The 20,344-nt window shown below is 40.4% G+C and overlaps 1 protein-coding gene across 1 annotated transcript in view; it reads right to left on the minus strand.

The window, feature by feature from the left end:
• Nucleotides 1–19,616, minus strand: part of akt3b (v-akt murine thymoma viral oncogene homolog 3b) — a 22,811-nt gene extending 3,195 nt beyond the window's left edge. Inside the window, exons 1-11 of the mRNA XM_005751664.1 lie at nt 19,276–19,616; nt 11,255–11,725; nt 5,635–5,760; nt 5,442–5,553; nt 3,536–3,680; nt 2,761–2,892; nt 2,422–2,487; nt 2,105–2,173; nt 1,174–1,296; nt 924–1,052; nt 154–368 (exon numbers count right to left, since the gene is read on the minus strand). Coding sequence (XP_005751721.1) covers nt 154–368; nt 924–1,052; nt 1,174–1,296; nt 2,105–2,173; nt 2,422–2,487; nt 2,761–2,892; nt 3,536–3,680; nt 5,442–5,553; nt 5,635–5,760; nt 11,255–11,300 — 1,163 coding nt within the window. The 5' untranslated portion in view covers nt 11,301–11,725; nt 19,276–19,616. The remainder of the gene's footprint in view (nt 1–153; nt 369–923; nt 1,053–1,173; nt 1,297–2,104; nt 2,174–2,421; nt 2,488–2,760; nt 2,893–3,535; nt 3,681–5,441; nt 5,554–5,634; nt 5,761–11,254; nt 11,726–19,275) is intronic.
• Between the last annotated feature and the right edge of the window lie 728 nt (nt 19,617–20,344).

Consider the following 20,344-nt stretch of genomic DNA (forward strand, 5'->3'; position numbering starts at 1 on the left):
TTTCCATTCGTAGCTAAGTCAGTAGTGAAGTCAGGACTCGTAGAGAGTCTTTGTGTCAATAAGGGGACTCTGTCTAAACAGGACAGGGCAGTTAGCAATAAAAAGAACTTCACTGCACAGGTAAGCTGATCAAAATTACATTTGCATGCATACCGTTTGTTGGGGTCCTTAATGAGCAGCCCTGACAGGAGTGACTTGGCGTCAGCTGACAGGGTTCGTGGGAATTTTATCTCTTCCATGAGGATGAGCTCAAACAGCTTCTCGTGGTCCTGGTTGTAGAAGGGCAGGCGTCCGCACATCATCTCATATGTCACCACGCCCAAACCCCACCAGTCCACTGCACGTCCATAGTCATTGTCCTCTAGCACCTGAGGATTTACACAAAAACCCTTTTACTGTATTGCTCCCACTAGCCCCATTTGTATTTCATTCAGAAGAAGCCCTACATAAAAGGTTCTCCTCTAGTGACTGTTTATATTAAAAGCCACGAGGCCACTATCGTTATGATTAGCTCAACTGAGAACTTCCCAAAAACTCTTTTTTCAACCTTTAACTGTGTGATAACCTCTTTCATATCCTCTTTATGAAGCAAACAACTTTCTAGTTCTCCACTGAGAACCACATTAAAAGAAGTGAGATCAGTTACCCACTGGAAAGAAAACCCTTCATCAGAGGAACTGCCTCCTAGGGCACTTCCACATTGGACCTGGTAGTTGCTGGGTGGTGACACACAGACAAACAGAGGATCCGAAAAACAGTTTCCTTCCTGAATTTGTTACAGAGGACAAACCGGATAAATTTGGTTTTGTTTTTTTAATCTTATGCTCTCTTTCTTGTTTTTTATAGCCATAGGAAGGTTTGTCAACATCTGAAACCCAAAATTCAGATAATAGTCTTTATGTGTATCTGGTGTGACCTCTGACCTCAGGAGCCAAGTACTCCGGTGTTCCACAGAAGGTTTTCATAGTGGCAGTGTCAGTGATGCCTTCTTTGCAGAGACCAAAGTCAGTGATCTTGATGTGGCCATCTTTGTCCAACATGAGGTTCTCCAGCTGATGAGTAGTTGAGGAGAAGAATAAAACCCATTAACCTTTACTGTATCCTTTAATAAGCAGGAAATTCAGAATAATAACGGACACTTCTCAGATCTCACACAGAGCAGGTGTACTTTACCTTCAGATCACGGTACACAATCTTGGCAGAATGCAAATAATCTAAAGCAGAGACGATCTCAGCGCCATAGAAACGGGTGCGGTCCTCTGAAAAAACTCTCTCTCTTGACAAGTGGAAAAATAGCTGTGGACAGGGAAACAAAAAGAATTCATGCAGTTTAGATATGTTTCTCTTATCGAGTGATAATTCACTTGGTGAAATCATGACTCAAAAGCTTCAGCAAGCAAACACAACAACTTTGAATTACACACAGTTTTAGTCCAAACAAAAGCAGAATCATTGTTCAGTTTAATAGAATAGAATAGAATAGAATAGAATAGAATAGAATAGAATGCCTTTATTGTCACTATACAGTTGTACAATGAGATACAGAGCATCTCCTACTCAGTGCAAACATGCTGGGGGGGCACAGTTCTGCAGCACTATATGCATATGGACAGTATTAACAGAGAAAAAATATATAAACTGTACAAATATACACAAGCCAGTTTTAAAAAGTAATAAATAACTTTTTAAAGCAAATCTATAAAGGAGACCAAGTCTCCATGTCACTCACACATTTAATAGATTCAATATAGATAGAATTAAAAAACATCTACAAACACTTAAAGTTGCTTAAAATCATTTTATATATCATAATTGTCACTTTATGGTCATAAAATAAACTAAATAAACCCTGAACTGATTCGTGCTTTAAAATGATGAAACTATTACCACAATGGAACCACAAAAGTTCAGACTTCCCAGTCCAACGTGCTTCCCAGTGAAACGTAACACTATCTAGTGAGAGACTGCTTGCTCTAAAAGCACTTTGAATCTCATACTGTCATGTTAATCAACATTATTCAATAATTTTTAAAAATCCTTGTATGTTAAACGAAAACATCTCTCATCAAAGTGCTATTTAAAAAGTCTCTGAGTGACTTCTTACCTCTCCTCCGTTGACATACTCCATTACAAAGCACAGCCGATCCTTTGTCTGGAATGAATACTTCAGAGACTGTGAAAAATATTGAAATAGATTTTAAACCCAGACGCGCCATTTGTTTCAAACGCAACACAAAAGCTCTTTGAGTCGAGTGCATCTTTCCAGCTGTTACTCTTCACAACACTTCTTAAGAGTCTCTGCACAGATGCTAGTAGTCATAGCTTGTTTGGACAAAATGTAAATTACAACTTGGTTCACACAACTCCTAGCAGGATGTGGCTGTATGTGGTGCAATGATACATGCAATCTACCATACTTACAGTTAGGAATGGATGCCGAGTATTTTTTAAAACCCTACTTTCTGTGAGAGTGTGAGCAACTTCATCCTGTTCAAAAAGATTAAAGAGCAATGATTAGTGAGGAGTAAAAAGGAGCTCGTCTCTAAAAAGATCAAGCCAATACTGAGCTGAAATCTAAAATTTGAGAGAATGTTTGATATGAATGTGCTTCATCTAACAAATGCAAAACACCAAATATTAGAAGGCAGACATGCTGTAATTAGAATCAGATTAGATTAGTCAAATATGTAACAGTAGATTCAAAAAATACACCTTGTTACTGAATTATTCAGCAATAAGGCTGATCATTTAAAAGAGGACCTTGGCAATGATGACTTCTTTTTTGAGGATTTTCATGGCGTAGTAGGTGCCGCTCGCCTTCTCCCTCACCAGAATGACTTTACCAAAAGTGCCTTTGCCCAGAAGCTTCAAATAGTCAAAGTCATTCATTGTCTGTGGAAAGAAATATCAGGAAACAGTTGTCATAAGCATTTCTCCAGTCTTCAGTACACTTCATCTTCAAAGCAATATGCTTAAAGTAAACCAGTCAGCTCACAAACTGGGACATAGAAGAATGGTCAGATCAACAATACTGATTTTTACTGTATATCCCACAAACACTTTGTATTGTGAGTCCTTGATACTGCAAGTAAAGAACAGTGTTTTAACCTCAACTGCTTTATTACAGTTGGACTTCTATGCTTCTTCTTATTTTCTGTCATATTTGTAGCGGTACGACAGTGGATGTTCAGGTTTCCGGAAATTAGGTCAGTGTGTGTAGCAGTAATCCAGATGAACCAAAAGCTCGGGTTTCACACTGCTTTAAACACTCGGTTTCAGTTAAAGAAACAAGAGCAGACACAGATATCTTGCTGTTCAGATTTTACGTTATTTAGAGGCACTCAATCAGCAGGGAGGCCTAAAGAGATTAAGAAGCAAGCTAAAACAGCTTGTTTCAGGTGAGAGTGGGCGTGCTTCAAGGCCCAGCATATGATGAACAAGGATTATTTTGAACTGCAACTCATGAAAAACTACTCCAGGACAGTTCCAGCAATAAAAGTATGAAGCTGGAAATGAGAATTAAAGCAGTCTCTACCTTTCGTTTGTAGTGGCTAATGGAGGTGTCCATCTCCTCCTCGTTGACGTTTTCAATCTGGGAGGTGGGGCTGCACAAGATGCCCTCCTCCTCCTGCTTGGCTAGTGACTCTGCTACCATCTGGATGGCCTCAGCCCACTCGTCCCTGTAGGAGATACGTGGAAACAACATCATAGATTAAACGTCAAAAGTCTATTTTCTAAATTTCTTAAATAGATGGTTAAATTAAACTATATGCCTTCCGTATGGGAAAGGTTAAAGTTTTCATAACGTCACTCTGCAAAGTATTCTTCTTTAGTTCGACAGCTTCCGGCTGCACATTTTTTTGTCAAGTTCTCAAGATTTGTAGTAGTAGTATAAATTGTTAATTCAAACAGGTAATCTCTTGGAGACTGACGCCTCTTTTTCAAGAAGAATCTGTCTGCAGAAAAACGTAAAAAAAAAAAACCCTGAGAAAGACAACTACATAATAATACTGTGATTAAATTCAATCAAGGATCAAAGGTAAGCATGAAATCTTTACAGCAGAGTCTTACAAATAACAATTTGCTGGGGGCCTAAATATGAGATACAATGGTGAGTAAGAACAGAATCACTGGTGATGAACTGTGAATTCTATCCTGATCTGTATGTTAATAATCCAAGTGGCACTCTGTCAATCTTTATAAATGTGAGCAATTGTTTTAAAATGCAACGTGAAAGAAATTACGAAACTCCGACTTCTTTGTCTTGCATCGTTTAGAGTCCTCAGTGTTCAGTTTAAGACATTTTCTTAAGATGTTTGTTACATTTTTTTCTTGCCTTTTAAAACTTTTTAAGGAACCTTTTGGATATACTTGGTCAAAACAAACTGTTCTTCAGGGTCTCTCACAGCGATCCACCATCCTCAAAACCAACCAAATCTGTGATAAAACCACCCCCACTCATGTGTTTTTAGTTTAATGTTGTTAGTAACAAATCATTTCACATCAGGTATCAGGTCTTTGTGCGTACATTTTTTAGTGTTTACTTGCAAAACTTGACTTTCCATCTCAGTCCCACTCACTTCCTGACTGTCTTCTCATTGTGTTGATTGAATCCTGCTGTGTAAAGTAATTAGAATTTAATTCAACCATTTCCATAACCTGACCCACTCCTTTCATATTAGGTAATGACTCTCATATCTTTTTATTAAATATTATTTATTTTTTCTTCATAATAAATACACACAGTCAATGGAAGCCCACAATCTAATAAATTATTTACATTAAAAGAGCTGCAATGCATTTCCGTTTTCTCTGTCATACATGCACACTGTTCTAAACGCTGCATTTTTTCCTCCTACTCTTGGCTTTTATGTCAGTGAGATAGGATATTGCTAATATGATTACTTCATCCCTAGAGGTATTTCTGTGAACACGGAAGCCTTACCGATCTGCCTTCATAGATCTGCGTTTAATATCAAAGCCAATCAGAAGAACGTTCACTTAAAGAGAGAGATACTTGTTTCAGAAGGAGGGGGGGTTGAACAGTGGTGTGGTGCCTCATAGTAAGAAGGTTCTGGATTCAAGCCTCTCAGGTTTAGATTGATTTGTGATTCTAAATTTCCCTGCGAAGAACACAGACAGGGCAGCGCACCCTACATCTTGCCTTTGGTCAGCTAAACTTCAGCTCCGGCCCCACTGGAGGCTTAAGAAGTTAAAAATATAAAAGAATGTATTGAGGCTCTATAACAAGTATCAAAAGGACATTATTTTTAACTATAAATCAGACAAAGTTATTTAAACAGAATCTACGTAACTTCTGTAATATTTTTTCTCCTTTTCCTTAAGATGTATACCTTTTTCTTTTTTTTTAGAAGGATCTTCTTCATTATCCAAGGCTGCTGTAATAGTGAAATACAGGAATTTGTAAGAGGACAGCTCACCTCTCATCAGGAGTGTCAACATGAAAAGTTCTTTCGATGACTGTCGTCCACTGCAGACAGCGGATGATAAAGGTGTTTGGCTTTGGCCGCTCCGTCTTCATCAGCTGGCATTCTGACAGTCACAGAGAGAGATGTGTTGAGTCGTACAAAGTTAGTGATGTTTGAAACGTGCGATGATCCACTCATGGCTTACTTGCTACAGAGAAGTTGTTGAGTGGGTAGGCCAGGTCAGAGTCTTGTGGTTTGTCCTTGTAGCCGATGAAAGAGCCGTCTGTCTTCAGCAGAAAGTAGCGTGGTCGCCAATTCTTGATGTACTCTCCTGCAGGTAGGGAATAAAAGATAAAAATGGCACCAACAGCTCATACCCTGGTACTATCACGTCTTTTTAAACCTTTCATAAGTCTGTTCTATAAAATAGAATTAAGTACCAGTGCCAGCTCCTAATCCACAGATTACCACTAAGACCACTTTGGACTTTTATTTACTGGTGTTTTAATCATGAAGACCTCACACTAAACTAATGATAGCTGGGGAATGCTGTTCAAGTTCAGAAAGATCCAGAGATTACACTTTCAACTAGGATTAAAAACGTCTGCAAAGTCACAAACGAGTCATCCCTTTAAAACCTAGTAATTGTTATTTTGTGTCATTTTTTGTTTTACTCATTTTAGCTTCACCCCCAAACTCCATATAACAATTTATGTGTTGCTTCCTGCTATCTGAGTCATATATTTGTGACATAATTACAACAAATGCTGTAATTATGCTGTGCTGTATCCATGTTACTTGGGTACATAGGGCGATCGTTGGGAGTTCGCCTTGTAATCAGAAGGTTGCCGGTTCGAGCCCCGGCTTGAACAGTCTCGGTCGTTGTGTCCTTGGGCAAGACACTTCACCCGTTGCCTACTGGTGGTGGTCAGAGGGCCCGGTGGCGCCAGTGTCCGGCAGCCTCGCCTCTGTCAGTGCGCCCCAGGGTGGCTGTGGCTACAATGTAGCTGCCATCACCAGTGTGTGACTGGGTGGATGACTGGATGTGTGAAGCGCTTTGGGGTCCTTAGTAGTAGTCCTAGTAAAGCGCTATACAAACACAGGCCATTTACCATCTACCATGGATACATCCTATATATATATTTATATCTTGATAAATTAGAGAGTCATACTAGCAGCAGAGTTAACAAAAAACTGATATCAGTGATTAATATCTGAACCACTTTATGGTCTATCAAACAAGTCAAACCCTGAAGAAACTATGACATGTGATGACTCACAAGGCTTCAGAAAAAACAAAAAAAACAGTCTTATGGGAAGGATAAAGGCTTCGGCATGAGACAGACACCAAATATCTCTGTCAGTAAGACAACTGCCGCTGACAGCAGCTCTACTTTAAGGGTAAAGCAAGCAATTTTAGTGGGGGTCATTTATTAGAAAAAACAAACTCGACATTGTCGCAATTACTGTCAGCAGATTAAACGGGGAACCCTCCTGGCTCTAAGCAGCTGACACTTAGCTTGCTAAACATTAACAGCTAGTTATAGGCTAAAATTATGCCAGCTAATGTAAACACGCCAGCTTCACTGAATCATGAATTGATATCTGAACGTTTTACAGCCTCATTCAGAGTAAACAAACATGGTGATGCAGCATATTGTCAGCTGAGGTAAACAGTGGACTGACAGCCTACATTCATTACAGATGAACGGCGGCAAGAACAGCTCTTTGTCCTAGAGTGGCCAGCATAGCTAGGATTGTGCACTTCAAATGGGAGGGAAAACAGATTGTTGTCATCAATCTGACATCCATTGGTGAGATTTTACATACTGCACCTTTAAAGCTGGAGAAAGGTTTTTGAATGTATTTTTTGTCTCAACAGTCCACATCTCTGCTTAACAGAAACATGCTGTATGTCCAGATATTTGTACAGTGGAATAGTAGAACTACATTTTTTATATCAGTTGAGCTATTACTCATATAAATCTCTTCAAAATGTGTACTGTCTGGTCCTGCCCTACTTGACCTTTCAAACTGAATGATTTCCCATTAAGTTACAGTTTAAATCTATACCTGATCACATTAAACAACTTGCAGCTTCAGCTGGTCTTGCTTGGCCTCCCTCTTCCTTACTCCCAGGAGAGGGAACTTCCAACTCATTTACAACTTCTGTAGTCCATCCTCTTTAAACAAGCTATTTAAGGTTCTCTTGTTTTAAGGTCACCCTATCTATAAGCCCCCTTCCTTCTGATTAACAAAATTTTTTAAGAGGTTTAAACAACAGGTTGGTGGGACCTCTGTGCCAACAGCCAGAGCAATGTGACATCACTGAATCCAAAAGTAGACCCCCCCCCAAACAAACAAACAAGCAAAGAAATAAAAACACAGGCACACAGCCTGAAGCCCAAGTCTTTGGCTCACAGGGAAACATTGTAGAGACACTAAAGTCTTTTTTTTTTATCTTCAGCAATGTTTAATATCAACTTCTACCTTTATAGCAGCAGATATGAAAAAATGAAGGAGAGGTTAACAGATCCCTTTTAACATCTGTCAAATTAGATTAGAAAATTTAACTGATATGTGAAACATTTTACTTGCATGCTGTGAAAGCTAGCTATAGTGCAAAACTGTGCTTCCTCTGCTTTGTTTTAAACCAGCTATATGTAAAAATGTGTGTTCCCCACGCCCACTAATATGTAGTGTGGAAACTGTGTCCAAACTTTCCTGAACTTAATGTGAACTCTTGAGTTTTGATGTTGAAACAACACAGAGAGCTTGTGAGGACAGCGTCCCTGAGACGGACATTAAGGCTGAATTATAAGAACACACAGAGGCGCAATAAACAATTCAGGGACTTGTGGGGGCCAGATAGGAAGGAACCAGAGTGTTAGGTCATCCTCTGTATGCTCATAGTGCCACTGAGAAACTTCCCCCTGCCTGCCAGCCAAAAGCCCTGAGCTCATACCAGACAAACCCACCTTCAGCAAACACAAACACACACACACACTTACACAAACACAAAAACCAGTGTGGGAAATAAAACACACCAGCAAAGTGCAGTTCAGACTGGGCTGCAGCCCTGCAAAGCTTGCCTTCACTGCTCAATGTCTGGCAGGTAAACAACCATTGTTTGGAGGTTCTGTGCTTCAAACTGGCATGGTGGCTCAGGCCATGTCCACACATAGCTGGATAAAAACAAATCTATTATGACTGAAGCTGGTGTGTTGAAAAGCACAAGCGGTGTCTTTTTAAGCCCTCTTAGCAGTGAACTGATCTTAAAAATAAATTAGTAATAATAATCATTGGTTTATACGTTTAATAAGTAAAACAGCCAGAAGCAAAGTGAGCAACTAGTCAATGAGACAATTAGGACTTTTTTCAAGTGCAACAACAGTTGCTGTTGGTTCTAAGATCTTACTCTACCTTGCGCTACCCACCACAGACAGCAGCACCCTCCATTCCCCTCTCGCTTCTGTGAAAGAAAGTTCTTAACAAATAATGTGAAAAGTAAGACAGATGAGAGCCCCGTGAAACAGTGCAGCTCTAAAACACTCAACAGTCAGTTCACTGTGCTAGTCATAGGTAGGCTGAGTCAGATTAAAAGGGCATAAAGCCACATTCTGCACAGACAACATGAACCTTATCTTGCAACAAGGCTGCAGATCCAAACACCACTACAAGTTAGTTACACTCAACTAATCTAATAATTTATGAATGCAGAGTATACCATTTGAGTGGAGTAATTCAAGTAAGCAGGTTAGGAAATTAATAATATTTCTTATAGACATCCTAGTCCTTTTCACTACAGGTGTGATATGTGCGATACGAAGATATATATCGGACGACAAAATGAAAACATCTATAGTTTCAAATTATACGCTATTGTTTGTTTCGTGGTGTCGCAAAATACACAGTTTACGGCAATATTTTTTCATCAGAGCACGGAGAATACCACCGTGGCCAGTGAAGACGAGCCAGAACCAGGTAGCTCCAAACAGAAAGACCAGTCAAAACAAATCGAGGACCTTATTCCTAAACAAGGGGCTACCTCTGTTGCATGGACATGGTTTGGTTATGAAACGTCCGACAGGGACCAGAAAACTGTACTATGCAAATTATGCCTCAAACCGGTCCCCACAACAGACTCAAACACGACAAATCTATTCTACCACCTACACAAGAATCATGTGAATGGAGAGATGAGAAGCAAAGAAGAGCCGTCAGGCGCTCAAAATAAACCTTAGACTCAAACGTTAGAACAGGCTTTCCCCGCAGCATCCCATGCAATAAATACTCAAAGTTTCATGCATGCATGACCCATGCATGACCCATGGGTCAAAACACTCGACACCCAGCTGGAAACACTTCACACAAGTCGAACTGCCCGAGATTCACAGAATTTACAGAAAAAGCGCGATTTTGTGATATATATCGTTATCGTGATGAGAAACATCTCATAACAGGATATGAGATTTTGGTCATATCCCACAGCCCTCATGATCTATTTCTATGATGACATAAATGATTGCATTTTCCCAGTTTTGCAGAACTGCTCAAAGATTGCACTTTGTTGAAGTGAAATACAGTTAATTATAACAGAACAATATAATAATATATAACAAAAGCACGAATAAACAGGCATTTAACTACATTTAGTAGTGAAATGTATGTTCTTTGAAACTGACAGTTTTTTCAGTATCACTTCAAACGTATATTGGTCATAACAGAATAACAACTAACTTAAAAAAAACAGTTGGTCTCTAATAAAATTAGCAACGCATCAGCATCCTGGGTGTAACTAAAAAGAGAAAAGGCAAAGTTTGTGCCAATAGCTGGATACGACTGTTTTACAAATGTATTACAAGCCTTGGAGCCTCTTGAGTCTAACATGACTCCCTCTCAGTCCATCCACCATGATTTTGATTTTTTTGTTTTAAGATAAACTTCAAACATTACTTTTTCCGATGTATATTAGACTGCTATTTCCCTTAATTGTATTTAAACAAGCATGAACAAACAATTAAAAAGCTAGAAAAGAGATTACTGAACCAGGCAAATGTTAAGAAACTAATTAAATTAATAGTATTTCACTTGTACAACTGATGTCCATCCACTTATGTTAACAAATCAGGGTAGGCTAAACTATTGATCACTGTATATAAACAGTAATCAATATGATTTTCTGCTCTTCTGCTAGAATTTAAGAGCATACCAACTGCTTTCCCTTCAAAACAATCCCACGTGTCTCTCCATCTCCTTCATCTTTCCTCCTTGCACAGAGGTGCACATGCATTAACAGTACAGCAGTGAATAGCATTATATTAATTGTGTTTAACTCCTGTGCAGGTGGGTTTCTAACAACTTTTGTGCTGAAAACTCAAACACATTCACACCATGACTTTGTCTGCAAAAAATTAATAAACCTTCCAGTTCTATTTTTAAGATTAATCCACATTTGGTGCTCTAACAGGTATTTAGGACGAGAGTTTAGCGTATATGGGAATGACAACTTTGGACAGCAGTGTAACTCTGTGGGACACAACAGAGGAATAACACATCAGGCTCTGGTTACACTGCAGGTCTAATTCTTCACTAGGTCTACAATTTAGCATTGATTAACCTGCCAATTATTTCTTCAATTTACTGCAATGTAGGATAAGCATAACAAATAAATACTACGTTTTTGCTTGAAAATCGAATCCATTATCAAATCACCATTCAATTCATTGCAGCCCTATTTGGAATGCTCAGAGCTACAAGGTTGCCAGATGTGTTTTTAAAGACCAGAGTTTAGAATTCCTAATAGACAAAGAAGGAAAACTTGCCTCTTTTCTGGACCCAGCCTTCCTTGACGACGTTCTGGTCGCTCATGGTGGCTTCTCCTCGTGACCAGTTCTCCCAGCTCTCCCAGTATGGTGACCGTGAAGGGACAGTTGTTGGAGGGTTAGCAGGACAGTGGGTTTGTCTGAAGCTCAGTCAGCTGTCCGTCTGACCGCTTGACTTATTCTCATCAGACTTGAAATTCTTCCACTCACTGCCTAATAGATGAATAATTATACTTCTCTTGTCCACTATCACTTACTCTTTCCTCCTCTTGCCCTTCTGACCCAACCTGACTTTCTCCTGCTGCCTCTCTTCCCGTCTAGTGTTCCTCACCGTCTTTACTTTTCTTGCTCCCTCTTTCCCTCCCTCCCTCCTTCCTTCCTTTCTTCTCACTCCCTCTTTTACAGTGTTCCCTTCACTCTCTTGTTCTCTCAGAGTTCTTCAGTTTTCAGGCGGTCCAGTAGTGAGTCAGCCTGGAAGGAAACAACGACAGAGAAAGGAGAAAACTGAGAAGAAAAAAAACCCACAGCAGGTCAGTGGATAGTTTCCTTCTCACAGCAAACACAGCAGGCAACCACTCATTGTTCAGAACCTTAGCACGCTTCCTGCCTCCTTAACTCCTTCCAACCTTTTCCTTGTTTCCTTTGTTACATCCCTTGCCAGACAATTTGCTATTTCTTTCATGTCTCTGGTTCCCAGCTCTGTAATTTTTTCATCTTCTCTTTCCTTTGTCTCTCTTCACTCACCTTTAAGTGAAGGAAATTCACGTATCTCATTCTCTCCTCTCCCATTTTCTATGCCAACTACCATTTAAGGTTGATTCTGTTCATCTGGGCGTAACGTTTTCAGTGGGAAAAATGCTACGTCCAGATGAGCAGAATCAACCTTTCAGGATTTGCTTGCCTGGATGATTGAGCATGCATCAAGACATCTATCATTTACCTGCTATTAACTTCCTGATGATTCTCATTTTCTTTTACTTCCTTTAGTCCTTTCTTGTCATGTTCCTTCTCTTCCTCACAAACTCATTTTCTTCCTCTCTTGTCCCCTCCCCATTCTGTCCCTCTCTTCATCATTTCTTGACTAGGTATACTAGTTTTTTCTCTTTCTCCGGTCCTTCATTCAGTTTCCCCATCCATCTCTCCCTTGGCTGACTTTTCCTCCTTCCACACAGAATTCCAGGACCTCCCAGTCTCACCCGTTTCCTTCCTTCCCTCCCTCCCCAGTTCTCACTCCTGCTTTCCTCCATCATTCATTCCCTCATTCATTTTAATTCTTTTGCCTCACTTTTTCAACTCCTTCTTCACCAGCCCCTACTTTGATTCTTTTTCCTATTTCTATTTCTCTTCTTTCACCTTTTTCATCCATCCTCACATTTTTCCATCCTACCCCTCATAACCTTCTCTGACTATACCAACAGACTTCTCTGTTCTTAGGTAGGACTTCACAGTTGTGAGAATGTTGCTTGTTTATGTAAATAAGACTTACAGTAAATATGACAAGTTAATTGAGAACAATGGGACATATGTTTCTGTTTCTAGAACAATCTGCATTGTGTCAAACTTATGACTTAACTTATGTCTTAACTTATCAAGTTAACAACAACAAAAAGGCAGCGGCTACTATTTACTTTAATTCATTGATTTCCCAAGATAAATTGTTAGTCTTGAGTGTGAAAATGTACAACACACTAACAGCTGTTACATTATTTCATAGAACAGCTAAACAATTGGATAAAACTGTTTCTATATAAAATTTAAATACAGTGAAATAGTTTTTCCAGTTTAACTAGAAAAGGAGTTGGGAGTTTGCATATCATGTCAAAATAAATCAGATCCAGCTAGCTGCGGCTAAAGAGACTATTTCTCTCTGGGGATTAAATAGTCCATCCATCCACTGCAATTCGTCTGCAGCTGGGTTGCAGGGGCACCAGTCCAAGCAGAGACGCCCAGACCTGCCTTACCCCAGCCGCCTACTCCAGTTCTTCCGGAGGTTTCCAAATCAGCCAGGGGGTCTTCTCATGGGGCATGTCTGGAATACATTACCTAAGAGGCACCAAGGAGGCACCCTAGTCAGATGACTGGTTCCTTTCGATGTGGAGGAGTAGCATCTCTATTCTGAGACCTTAATTAACCGAATTCCTCACCCCATCTCTAATAGCCCTTTTCCATTAGTACATACTCGGGTCAGCTCGGTACAGCTCGACACGGTTTTTAGGGTTTTCCATCAGATGACAGAACCTGGTACCTGGCAACAAGGGAAATGCCCACACAGAAACAACACCGTGGTGCTGAGCCTGACAAAAAGCCACAGACCGAGCAGCAGGTATAACATCGCCTTGACATCCACCTTTGTTCATGTCACATACAAATGACGACACGGGATGTTCAGCCATGTTGCTATAACAACCCCATGCACATTAAATGGTACTTGATTGTAATGGAAAACAAGTTGTGCCGCCTCGAGTTGCTTTGTGCCAATTCAAGTAGGTAGCAACGGAAAAAGGGCTTAAGGAAGAGCCCAGCCACGCTTTGGAGGAAACTTTCAGCTGCCTATATCCTCAATCTCATTCTTTTGGTCACTACCCAAAGCTTGCCACCACAGCTGAGGATGGGGATGCAGACCAACTGGTAAATTGACAGCTTTGCTTTAATGCTCAGCTCTCAGTTTTCCACAATGAGTGTCTCCATTACTGCAGATGCAGTACCAATCCATTCATCAATCAAACACTTCCCTCACCTATGAACAAGACACCAAGTTACTTAAACTACTCCAAAAAGCAGTGATAAGATTTTGAGGCCACCAAAGTGAAGACCTTCTGCCACTTGGCTTCACCAAATTATTCTGTTCATAAAAAATTATGCACAGTGACAAAGAGCAGGTCCAGTGCTATGCAAGTCAGGGTGCAGCTTTAGGTGAAGGCCCTAACAGTCTGATTTCTGCCTTTTGAAACTAGATGTTGAGACATGGAACAACAGCTTTCAGCTGGGGAAGAACCATGAGCAAGTTTGGTTGACTCTTAATGGACTGCATTCCACACCTCCATTGTTGAGGTGTCTGTACAGAGCTGTGGCTGCGAGGAAGCTGATGCCTGTCGTCGTGGCAACCTCCTAAGTAGATAGCAGACACCAAATGTGAAAGGAACTGTTGAATTAAAGAAGACATCCCATAGGACTTTGTTAGATCGTATATTTCCTGAGATACCTGGCAAGTACCAAAAGGCAAAGTGGACTGTAACTCTGGCAGTGACAAAAGCAAAAACTCAGCTGTGGGAAAAGTTTGGTGAGGCCATGGAGCAAAACATTTGATTGGCCTCCAAACAATTCTGTTGAACCATTATACAACTTAGGCCCTCCTAAGTTGTATAATGGGTCAACAGAATTGTTGAACCAGTACCATGCTCTCATGGTACTTTATACAGTGAGGAAATGGTCCTGCTGGCGTCAACTGAGAATTTAGTTGGGCAATTGAAGAAATAGTTTGAGGATCTCCTCAATCCTACTGACACAGCTTCCATAAAGGACAACTTGCTAGTCTTCCCTAAAAATGTTACATGCAGGCCGCCATCTAAATATGATTTTGAATCAAAATGAAATGTGGACAGCTATAAGTACAGTTACTTAATCCACCCGATTTCAAACCAACCACCTGTGGAAGATTTTAACTAGACATTTTAGTCAGTAGTTCTGGTAGATTTTCTGAGACTTTTAGAAATAACACTGAGCAGCAACAGATCCATGGATGTGTAACTGTCAGTTCTTTTTGTTACTATTAGGGCTGCCACAAATGATTATTCTGATAGTCGACTAGTCACCGATTATTTTTGCGATTAGTCGACTAATCAGATCATCATCCATTGGACGTAAAACGTACAGCTTATTGCACCAGCAGCATCTGCTCTTATATAACTATCATTAGCTTACAGCTTTAAGTGTTTAAGGTCTGTGCTAACTAACAATAAAGACAAGATGACAATTTATAAAATTTTAATGAAATTTGCAGATTGTTTTGGTCAAGTTTAATAAACTCCTTGCTATCTAAAATATAACAGGACACCAGAGTAAATTCTGAGCATCTCACACTTCTGATAATCAGCTGTCTGCTTGAAGTTTATTCAGCTGTGTAAAAACTATAACTTTAATCTCAGCCAAACCGATTTACTCAGGAACAAATAAAATACAGAAAAAAGCCAAACAATATTTTTAAGTTATCTAAGTGACTCATATATCATGTTTAACATAATACCTTTCAGGTTAAACATGATACCCACCGCCGCGAAAGACGGCAGTGGGTTTGAAAACGATTGCCGGGAGTCCGGTGTTCTCACCGGCTCTAGTGAGCCTTGAACCCCGGCTAGCTATCGAGTTATCGAAAACGTCGGAGCGCTTTTGAAAATATGTGGTGTCCTGATAAACTGAGCAGATATTTGAGGTTTACACAGCTACATTCTCGCCTGAAAATATGTTAAACGTTTATTTTGTGACCCAAAAAGAATAATAAGAGTAATATTAAAACGAACTATCTGTCGCCATTGTTGAAAACTGAGCAGGGCCGCGCTATGAATTCTGGGACAGAGCTACTTCTTCTTCGGGGTTTAACGGCAGCGGGCATCCTTGTACATGCAGTGCTGCCATCTTCTGTTTCAGTCCGTTATTACACTCTTAAATCCTACTACTTCTTCCTGCATCTTTTGGGATCTTACAAAACTTCAAACGTCGCTAAGACTATTAAATTATTCGTCAACGTAACCGTGACTAGTCGACTAATCGTGGCAGCCCTAGTTACAATTAGGGCTGTGCGATATGACCAAAATCTCATATCCTGATACAAGACATCTATCATCCCGATAACGATATAAATCACAAAAGTGTAAAATTTTCTGTAAATTCTGTGAATCTCGGGCAGTTCGACTTGCATGAAGTGTTTTCAGCTGGGTGTCCTGTCCCTGGAGTTATGACTTTTAGCCGATGCATGAAGCTATACATTTTTAGACATAAGTTGTAACAGCCGCCGTTTTCTTTGTGAGTATTTATTACACGGCGTGCTGCGGGGAAAAGCCTGTTCTAACGTTTGAGTCGAAGGTTTATTTTTTAGCACCTAACGCCTCTTTTTTGCTTCTCATCCGTAAACACAGCATACTCTTTCACGGGATTTAGTTTATTTTGAAAAGTCTCAACAGGATCTTGAGCTTTATTGTGAAAGGTTAATATGCAAAACAAACAAGCAGACAGTGGAGCCACGCCATTGTTTTACCGTGGTGGTTGCTAATGACAACGCGTAAAAACAGTCGCTTGTCCGTCCATAGTGTGGTCATATTAAATATAAGAGAAAGAGAGAACTTTAACAAATTAATATAGCCACTACAGTGACCATCAAAACGATGAAAAAATATTGCCGTAAACATTATATTTTGCCACACTACGAAACAAACGATAGCGCAATATGAAACGATAGACGTTTTTATATCGTCACCGATCGTTATATCGAACAGCCCTAGTTACAATATATAGTTTTAGTTGAATATCTCTATTGGCAAATATTGGCCCTGTTGATTGATGTTTATATATCTAAATGCACGGCAGTATTTTCCAAAGTTATCTTTTTTTCCCCCAATTCTAAATTTAAACATATTTTTAAAAAGAGAGGTTAAAACAAGTTGTCCTTTTCCCATGGATCAGAAAGGGAACTTCAAAATCCTTAGCAGCTTCAGCTATTGGGACTTTTTTCAGCGTGCTTGTGAATTTTTGAACAGTTTGTGCAGCCCTACCAAAAACACAATAAAAAAAAATAATACCCCACCAGCATCAGCTCCTTGACTCACATTCAGAGGCAACATAGGATCTGAGATAACATGTATGGGATAAATATTTGACATTTAATAGTATAACTTTATTATGCAAAAGTTTGGGTATTTAAAGTGTTTAGATTCTTCTCCATCATGTAAAGATCTCAAGAAGGCATCTGATCATCTCAAATTCATGCTGCAGCTCAAACTCAAAGCTCAAACATCCAGCCAGATGCATCAAGCAAAAAGAACAAGGAGTCCTGCAACTGATGGCCCCTACAGAGCCCCAATCTCTACATCACTGATACTTAGACTACATTTACAGAACCAACACTATCAAGTGAAATAATGGATGTATGCATGTTAAAATGTTGAACACATGTATAGTTTAACACTGCTTCATTACAATAACTATTTCAGCATATTACCTGAAATTACTTTCACAGGTGCATATAAAGACATTTTCCATGATGATGTTTTGTAAATGAATGCAAAAATCATACAATTAAAAAATAAACTCATGTTTAGAGCAACTAACTGTGTGCAACTGTAATATAGCTCCTTGGAGCCAAAACTTGTCCCTCAGCTTAAGCCTTAATAAGACCCAGCCATTGCTCTTAACCACTTATCCAATTCAGGTTAGCAGAATGTAAGAACTTATTATATCAATTTATTTGTCAAATTATCCACTTTAAACACAGAAAGATAATGGATATCTATATGATAAATTATATCACCCCAGTGACTATAAACAGAGGGACTACAATTAGCTTTAAATGGTTCTGTAATGCAATTCTGTTCCTTATGAAGATCACACTGAACTGCCTCTGAACAGAGCTATCTGAATGCTCTGACAAATGACCTTAGAGATAATTGTTTTCCTGATCAGTTTTACAGATGCAGTGATGATGATGATTCATAAAGGTTTGTCACTGTAATGTCTCACAAGTAACTGAATTTCCTATATGCCAGTACCCAACATGAGATGAGACTAGTAGGTCCACCTCTGCTATCATTTTACAAGTAATTTAACAATAAAACCCGATTCCCACATCAGTGGCTTCTCTTTCATGTGAAAAAACGAACACATTGTGGGTAAAAATCGCATGCCTTATACTGACAATAATCATTCACATTTCAGCATTCAAACAACATATGGTACTGGTTGTGTTCTGATGACCGACTGGTCATGTTGCTTCAATGCATGGCTCACACAAGCACCATTGGGAAGATCCAGCGCTGGAAAACAAATGCTGAGATCTCCAATGACAACAAAAACAATGGCTGACAGGAGCAGGGGTTGTATATTTCAGAAGCCGGCTCAGAGCTGCGGCCCTCGGTGCGACAAACACTCCCCCCTCCCCTGTCTGTGATTTATTGTTCATGATTGTGCCCTGCATCACACACACAAACAAACAAATACTGAAACAACAGCTTTTGTTTCAAGGGCGTGTGGTGTCATTATCTGTTACATAACAACATCCGCTTGGCGTGCTCCATTATATTTTAATGGGCGAGCCGTGAATAAATGTCTGGCAACGGCTCTTATGCCGATTACTAACTGTTAGTGGCGATGAAATAGCTGGTGTGAGACGGCAGGATGGGAAGGTGGTTGTGTGGTTGGCCTGTGATGGCTCGGCTGGAGGATGCGGGTTAGCCAGGGATGCTAGCTGGGGAGGGTGAGGGGGGTGATGCTAGTGCTAATCTTAGCCGGTCAGCCAGTTCAATGCCTGGCTAGCATAGCTGGCTAACTGACAGTCCGGCAGTCAAGCTGTTGGAAGTGGTGTTATTTCTCTGATGAAACCACTCCGGTATCTATCATCTGCGATTTTTGTTTGTTCATCCTGAACTGAAACGAGAGTCTGTGGTTTATGAAGGCGGGGGGCGCAACGAAGAGAGGTGGGAGGGGGGGAAACGGGAGGTTGGGGGTGTAGTTCATAAGGACGATGGGCCGAAGCCAGACGGCCGGTACAGTTACCATTACTGGCCCTCCCCTCCCTGCTGCTGCAGCAGCGGCAGCATCCCAGCGCCGCATCCTTCCCAGCCCGGCGAATGACGAAGCAGCAGCAGTCCGCTAACTGCAGCTAGCTAGCGTGCTAACCTCCGCTCCAGGCTCGAGACAAACCCGCTGCCCGTGCCCCCCAAACAACGACTCCCACTCCCCCCTCCTTATCACCCTTTTCACACAAACAACCCAAGCGTCCACCCCACACACATTATATCATATAATTATTTCACCTGGCAGTCGAAAAATGATAGGGATACCCCCTCCTCCTCCTCCTCTCCTCTGGGCACTGGAGCATCCGACGGAGTAACGTCGCTCAGTGTGGATAACAGGAGGACATCGATGGGTCCATAGCCGTGGATGCCGTCTCCAGACCGTTGAAGCCGTAAAGATGAGTTTTCGGGGGTGTATTGTTTTGTTTTTATATCCCAGGCAGACAGCGACTGCGGCGGCGGATAGACACACGAACAGACAGACAGACAGACAAACCCGCTCAACTCCTGCTCCCTCCGCAGCTCCGCCAGGAAACCTCGCTCGGCTCCGAGTCGGCTCGTCACGTTCAGCCAGATCTGACTGGGAGGACTCCTGCTGGCTTCAAGGGCTGTCGGAAATGTGGTCTTTCTAAAAACGGTGACAAAAAAGTCGCAGCTAATCAAATAATTTGGGGTACTTTATCCTCGCCATTTAGTCGCAGCCACATTACTTAACTTGAATCAGACAATACTGCTTATGACATGTTGTTTAAGTGGGGGACCAAAACGCAATTTAAAACATAGATTATATTTCAGGAGCTTGGCTTATTTACTTAATTCAAATAGCTGCAGAAAAATTACATGTGAGGTTCAAAGGTAATTATTTATTTGGCATCAAATAATTTCTTCCTGTACTTTATATGTATATGTGTTCAGATTCATTTAAAAGCTCAAAATGCTGCTTTTATGCAATATTTTTCCACATTCCACCTGCCTTGTCTAGTTTATATATATTAAAATGCAGGTAGAAACAAGCTTTTACTCAAGTCCTAAACTTACATTTTAAAGTATCTATCAACAAATGGAGTCTCACTATCCATTTAGTAACCAATTATAGAATTAAACTCATAAGAAAACGGAAAATGAAACGTTTTCTTAAAGTTGTAAGTGGCATCTATTAGCTAAAAAGGGCCCATTCTTGGTGTAATTGAATCTCTTTGCTGGACCCTTGTCATGAAACCGTGGATAAACTCTAAAGGCGCTAAAATGATTTGAATCCTATTCGAATGATGGGGATTACGTTGTGGTTACAAAAACGTTTGTGGACTTC

The sequence above is a fragment of the Pundamilia nyererei genome, unplaced genomic scaffold (assembly GCF_000239375.1).
Source record: "Pundamilia nyererei isolate P.nyererei 1_Seehausen unplaced genomic scaffold, PunNye1.0 scaffold00322, whole genome shotgun sequence".
Taxonomy (NCBI): domain Eukaryota; kingdom Metazoa; phylum Chordata; class Actinopteri; order Cichliformes; family Cichlidae; genus Pundamilia; species Pundamilia nyererei.